Here is a 7,149-nt window from a genome sequence, read left to right on the forward strand (position 1 = left end):
TTCACACGTGAAAATGCGTAAATTTTTGTTTCAGAAAAGTTTCGGATTTAAACAAAAGTGTTTTAAAAACAATGTCCGTTGACACAGAAATGGCAGAAATGCTAAAAAAAGCATGTAGTTTAGCGATCCGGGTCACGAGGCGATGTTGATGGTTGTTCTATTAATGAAGCACGGACGTTCTAGTGGACAGACCACCAAGGTGGATTGTTATCACGGTGACTGTCAAAATAAAAGTACCAAGTCCCAGAGGAAGATGGAGGAAACATTGTTCTTATTGTCCGTCAACTGAGCATGTGCAGAGGAACTAGTTACTACAGCCGTGGTGCAGCAGCAGCAGCAGCAGCAGCAGCGTTTCAGAAAGGCTTCGCTTTCTGACGTCGACACGGAGGCGGAGGTGGAGGTGGAGGCATTTTCAATACTTTGCATTTTCCCTTGTTTCCACGGCGATGGAGTGGGAACGGTTTCAAAACTTTCCGTTTATCCCCAATTTCCATGGAGATGGAGTCAGAGTATTTTCAAAAAGTTGCGTTTCCAGCGGCTCTGTGTAACCGGACTCACAAAATACTACGAAGGTTTTCTTGTTTTCACTTGATGACACTGTCGTGGAAACGGGACCTCATACTTTTATTCAGAATTGCCTCTTCATGCTCACTTTCAATTTTTTTTTTTTAATATCTTTAAATGCAGTTTGGTGCAAAAATGATCTCACATCGTCATCATCGACTCTTCCTCTTTCTAAAGTAGCTCTCATTTGCTTTTGGGATATTTTTGCGACGTTCAGCTTGCAGGTTTCCTGAACGCATGAGAAAAAAGGGTTTTTCTATCTTTTTACGGCCCGGTGAGGAACGTTCTTCAAACCCGGTGAGGAACGTTCTTCTCCCGGTGAGGAACGTTCTTCTCCCGGTGAGGAACGTTCTTCGAACACGGTGAGGAACGTTCTTCTCCCGGTGAGGAACGTTCTTCAAACCTGGTGAGAAACGTTCTTCTCCCGGTGAGGAACGTTCTCCTCCCGGTGAGGAACGTTCTTCGAACACGGTGAGGAACGTTCTTCTCCCGGTGAGGAACGTTCTTCAAACCTGGTGAGAAACGTTCTTCTCCCGGTGAGGAACGTTCTTCTCCCGGTGAGGAACGTTCTTCGAATACGGTGAGGAACGTTCTTCAAACCTGGTGAGAAACGTTCTTCTCCCGGTGAGGAACGTTCTTCGACCCGGTGAGAAACGTTCTTCAAACCCGGAGAGGAACGTTCTTCTCCCGGTGAGGAACGTTCTTCGAACACGGTGAGGAACGTTCTTCGACCCAGTGAGGAACGTTCTTCAAACCCGGTGAGGAACGTTCTTCGACCCGGTGAGGAACGTTCTTCAAACCCGGTGAGGAACGTTCTTCTCCCGGTGAGGAACGTTCTTCGAACCCGGTGAGGAACGTTCTTCTCCCGGTGAGGAACGTTCTTCGAACACGGTGAGGAACGTTCTTCTCCCGGTGAGGAACGTTCTTCGAACACGGTGAGGAACGTTCTTCAAACCCGGTGAGGAACGTTCTTCTCCCGGTGAGGAACGTTCTTCGAACCCGGTGAGGAACGTTCTTCTCCCGGTGAGGAACGTTCTTCGAACACGGTGAGGAACGTTCTTCAAACCCGGTGAGGAACGTTCTTCTCCCGGTGAGGAACGTTCTTCGAACACGGTGAGGAACGTTCTTCGACCCGGTGAGGAACGTTCTTCGACCCGGTGAGGAACGTTCTTCGACCCGGTGAGGAACGTTCTTCAAACCCGGTGAGGAACGTTCTTCAAACCCGGTGAGGAACGTTCTTCGAACCCGGTGAGGAACGTTCTTCTCCCGGTGAGGAACGTTCTTCGAACACGGTGAGGAACGTTCTTCGAACACGGTGAGGAACGTTCTTCGAACACGGTGAGGAACGTTCTTCGACCCAGTGAGGAACGTTCTTCGACCCGGTGAGGAACGTTCTTCGCCCGGTGAGGAACGTTCTTCGGCCGGAGCCGGTCCACGGCCCAGCAGTTGGGAAACACTGGTGAGATTTAGTGAACAAGGTCACGAACACAAAGGAGCACAATGCAAACGTTACAGGTTGAAAGACACAGACGGTTAATAACGAGAGAAAAACCCAACGTCAGAGAAGAAGAAGAGAGACACAGTGTGTGAGCTGATGCTGTGCTGGATGAGAGAAGTACTGAGAGAAGTACTGAGAGAAGTACTGAGAGAAGTACTGGACAGATACATGCAGGAAGTCGGAAGTCAACTCTTCCCTCAGTGTCTCGTCAGCGTCTATCTGTCTACTGAGGGGCTCCTATATAATCTACGTCTCTATTCGTCTATCATAACCATTTACCTCCTTCATCCCTTCCTCCGGGTGTCTTCATCACATCCCCCTTAGTAACACAGAGGCGCCGCACAGTGTTAGAAGCTACAGCTTTGGGGGGGGGGGGGGGGCGCGCTGTCTGCGTCGGGTTCTAAAAGACCACCCGTGAGGGTTTGGGCTCACCTGGGCACGCTCGGGGGGGCACGGTTGGGCCGGGAGGGCACGGTGGGCGGCGGCCCACTGTAGGGGTCTGGAGAAGCTCCGGGGCGGGACGGGACGGGGGGGCCCCCGGCCGCGGGGGGCCCCGGCGGGGGGCCGCGGGAGCCCGGGCGAGCCGGAGGTCCCGGCGGAGCGCGGCGGTTCGGGGTGGGGCTGGTGGCTGGAGACCTGCGGGGAGAAACAAGGTGGTGCGTTGATTTTCCCAGAATACTGGTTTCATGTACATTTTCTTCTAGAGACATTCTGGACTGCTGAATCCAGAACACTTTAGCTGTTTTACAAGTTTTAACCATTCAAGCAAGTCCTAGAAACTTTATAATTAATAGCCAGTTTAAGAAATTGACACCAATTATTCTGGGTTTTTTACCTTTTAAAGTTGTTTTAGCTTCTTTTTTTAATGAACTTTCTCATGAACAATTAGTGTTTCCACCTCCTCCCTTCTGTATTTCATTCGACATGTTTTACCTGCAGTGAAAGGCAACACGCAGGTTTGTTTTTAAATGACAAACGACAGAACAATCTGACTCTTCTGGCCGGCGTTCTCCTCTTTTCCTAAACTATTTGATATTTCACTGCAGGAATCCTGAGGCGTCCGGCTGCCTTTCCATTCCTTTAAATTGGGATCGTACAGACGATTCGCTTCTCCACAATGGGAGTGGATGACGATATTTACGTCACACGGACCAACGCACACTCTACAGACACGCAAGATGTCTGCATTCTTGACAAATGTTATTTTTTTAAAGGGAATAAATGTAAAAAACATGTGCAGAAGTTGCCCCGCAGCAGAGAGAGAAGTGTGAAGCCGCCCCTCACCTGCCCCCGGAGCTGCCCCGCTGCACCTGCAGCCAGGAGTCGTCCACCGGCGGCGGCATGGCGGTGGTCACCGTGGTGGTGCTGATGTCGCCAATGATGCTGAGGGCCTCGCGCAGGGCGTGGTACATGCGCAGCATCTCGTCGCGGTGGTGGGCCTGCTCCTGAGACTCCTCCATCAGGGTGTTCTGGTCGCCGCACGAGTACAGCTGAGCCAGCAGCTCGGCGTTGATGAACTCCTTCGTCTGGGGGGGGGGCAGTCAAGGATTTCTGCTCAGGGTTTTGTTTGGAAAAGCCCCAAACTCCTTCAAAATAATGTCCTCGTTGATTAAAAATTTGTTAATACCTTCAAAATGGACTTTAAGGGGATTGCTGGCTCTCAAAATAAAAGCCCGAAACTCCTTGAAAATATAGTCCTTGTTGAATAACATTTAGTTAATACCTCGGGGTCAGCTGGCCTTCAAAATACAAGCCCCCAAACCCCTTCAAAATAAAGTCTTTGTTGAAAGTGTTGAAAATGTATGTATACTATCAAAATGGATTTTAGGGGTTATCTAGGCTAGGGATCAGCTGACTTTCAAAATAAAAGCCCCAAAACTCCTTCAAAATAAAAGTCAGAGGCCATGATTGGGCCTACCCTAATGGCCAGTGTGCAAGGTCCCCATCAAGGCTGTTTGCAGTTTTAATCTTACATTAATGATTTTGTCCCAGGGGGTGTACGACCATTTCAAAGGGACATCAAAAGTAGGTCCAACTGGATGAAGAATTTTCAAAATTACTCTTAACGTATGAAACCACTTCAAACTCTAAAAGAAAAAAACAATTAAATCCTAACAAACCACTTCAATAATAGTCCAGAACCAGTTCAAATGGTGACTCAGTGGATGAAACCAGTTGTCGTCCAATCCCTCATCTCACCCAGACCGTGTGCTGCAGAAGTGGTACAAATGCATGTTTACAGGCCGAATCTGTTCACCATTCCCCCACACAGACTCACATTGTTGATCATGAGGTGCATGATGGTCTTGGGCATCAGGTCCCGGACCGTCTTATTGACGATGGCCATGTAGGAGTCCACCAGGTTCCGGATGGTCTCCACCTGCCGCTCCAGCTGAGGGTCCATGCTGTGCATGAAGCTATCGGAGCCGTTTTCGTCGCTGCCGTCACTCTGAGGACAGAATTTTTCAAGATAAAATACTTGATACTTGAAGGTACAGTATGGGAAATTTCAGAAATTCCACGTATCTACAATAGGTGGCATCAAAGAGTTAGCGTAAAACACAGTTTGTCTTCAGTCTAATACTCCTTTTTTAATTAAATTAACCATTCTGTCCATTTTAAAGACGCAATATGGACATTTTCCATAATACCACTCCAGTGCATTAGGTGGCAGTTGTGAGTCATAGTAGTACACAGTCTGGAGGGGTTTTTCAGTAAGTAATTGCTAAAAGCTCCAGTTTCTATTGTGTTTATGATTAAATCAGTTTTTTTGTTTGTTTGTTTTTTATCAGCTCAGGACTGAAGAGACGTTAACGTACAGGGACTGGGGCTAGCTGGTTAGCTTGCTAACTTCAGGAGTGATAAAAATCTAAAATAAATTAAAAATGAATTAAAATAGAAATGTAATAAAACTGTACATTTGATTGCATATTATGATCATTAAGAACATTTTAGAAAACATGTTCTGTACGCTTTGAAATCAGGTTCTGCTGGTGACAATGGTCATTAATCCAAACTGAACGGACTTTAAGTCACAATTTGTGTTGTTGTTTGGCTGGTCATGTGACTTAATAATATGAAGTGACTGTTCCTGTATATACCATCAGGCACCACTAGATGTCACTGTATGACAACGGAATGATGATAACAATTGAGCTCATAGTCCATGAAATACGGTAATTTTGAAAAACTATTTTTAGTTTAGTGCACGAGTCAAAGTAACGTACCTTTCCTTCCTTGTCCTACATGCCAATGAAGGATAAAAGACATTGAAAAGGACAGGAAACACATGAGAGACTTGACAACGTACAAATGATCTGCACGTAAACAACAACACAACGGCTCACACAGCAGCCGGCCAGCTGAGCTGTCCAGTTCACGGTGTGAGGAGATATTAGGAATAATCAAAGTGTGTGAGACGCACCGCGACGCGTTCAGGATAGACACCAGCTCTGAGGAAAGACGCCTTCCAGGCGTCCACGTCCTCCTGGCCCTCGCAGGCCAGCTCCAGCTGACGGTAGTCCTTGTACACGTTCCTGAGGACACACAGCAGGAAGTCCTTCTAAACTGGCGGCTCTAAACCTGCTTTTATTAACCTGGAGGTCCGCAGATCCTGTAAATAATGTCGCTGCTCTCTGATCCGACAAACACGTCACAGTGAAGCTAAACTCTGCCGGAATTTAACCCTTTCACTCTGGGATATTCTATTCTATTCTATTCTATTCTATTCTAGTCTGTGTCTGTGTCTGTGTGTGCATGTGTCTGTGAATACTTGTGTGCGTGCGTGCATGCGTTTGTGTGTCTGTGTTTGTGGTGTATGTATATATGTGGATCTGTGTGTGAATGTGTTTGTTTGTGTTTCTGTGTGTGTGTGTGTGTGTGTGTGTGTGTGTGTGTGTGTGTGTGTGTGTGTGTGTGTGTGTGTGTGTGTGTGTGTGTGTGTGTGTGTGTGTGTGTGTGTGTGTGTGTGTGTGTGTGTGTGTGTGTGTGTGTGTCCTCACACACCTCTGCTCGGTGTTGAACAGGGCGAAGATGTGCTTGCTGGACATGAAGCCTTTCTCCACATCACGCAGCTTCAGGTTGTCCACCTGCAGCATGTACTTCTTCTCCTTCTCCTGCAGGGGGCGGAAGAAGCACACAAGCACACGCGGTATAAAGGTGAAAGTTGGTCGGAGATTCACAGACACACCACGTGTGCGTGCGTGCGCGTGTGTGTGTGTGTGTGTGTGTGTGTGTGTGTGTGTGTGTGTGTGTGTGTGTGTGTGTGTGTGTGTGTGTGTGTGTGTGTGTGTCTGTGTGTGAATATGCAAGGAATAACGTTTTCCGTGAAGACAATACTAAACAAAAGTAGAACAAGAGGGACAGGAAAGCAGATTTAAGAAGGGAAGCGCTCATAGTTTTATGACAGAACCTCTAAAGAAAGAGAAGAGAAGGAAGAAAAAGAGAAGGATGGGAAAGTCGTACCCAGTCGGAGAGTCTGTGGTTTTGATTACAGTTGTGTGGAGTCAAAAGAGGGGGAGAGAAACAAATGAGAAACACACACATACAGAGAGAGAGAGAGAGAGAGAGAGAGAGAGAGAGAGAGAGAGAGAGAGAGAGATTTTACAGAGTTTAGAGATTTCTTGTACTTGTAAATCTGAACCCAACATGTGACACACAGACATGCAACTATTTATGAACCAGGAAACCTCAGAGTTCGTCAGACGCACTCTCTCCTTTATCCTTTATCTCACTGACACACACACAGTTGTGGTTCAATAAACTTCTCGAAGTCTTTTGTCACAAAATCGACATGGTGTGTGTGTGTGTGTGTGTGTGTGTGTGTGTGTGTGTGTGTGTGTGTGTGTGTGGTGTGTGTGTGTGTGTGTGTGTGTGTGTGTGTGTGTGTGTGTGTGTGTGGTGTGTGTGTGTGTGTGTGTGTGTGTGTGTGTGTGTGTGTGTGTCTGAAGGTTTTACTACGGACAATAAAATGAGAATTAACAAAAATGAGACTCTAAATATAGCACGGGAGGGTGAGTGAGTTTCTATAAACGTACACAAAAAGGGCACACACACACACACACACACACACACCACACACACACATC

General features: G+C 47.2%; 1 protein-coding gene across 1 annotated transcript in view; it reads right to left on the minus strand.

Annotated features, from left to right (window-relative positions):
- The window catches only part of dnm1a (dynamin 1a), a 58,768-nt gene that overhangs the window by 5,595 nt on the left and 46,024 nt on the right, over nt 1-7,149 (minus strand). Inside the window, exons 17-21 of the mRNA XM_080477238.1 lie at nt 6,068-6,177; nt 5,487-5,598; nt 4,341-4,511; nt 3,347-3,588; nt 2,495-2,698 (exon numbers count right to left, since the gene is read on the minus strand). Of these exons, the coding sequence (XP_080333364.1) occupies nt 2,495-2,698; nt 3,347-3,588; nt 4,341-4,511; nt 5,487-5,598; nt 6,068-6,177 (839 nt within the window). The remainder of the gene's footprint in view (nt 1-2,494; nt 2,699-3,346; nt 3,589-4,340; nt 4,512-5,486; nt 5,599-6,067; nt 6,178-7,149) is intronic.

Source organism: Lipophrys pholis, assembly GCF_963383615.2.
Source record: "Lipophrys pholis genome assembly, chromosome: 12".
NCBI lineage: Eukaryota > Metazoa > Chordata > Actinopteri > Blenniiformes > Blenniidae > Lipophrys > Lipophrys pholis.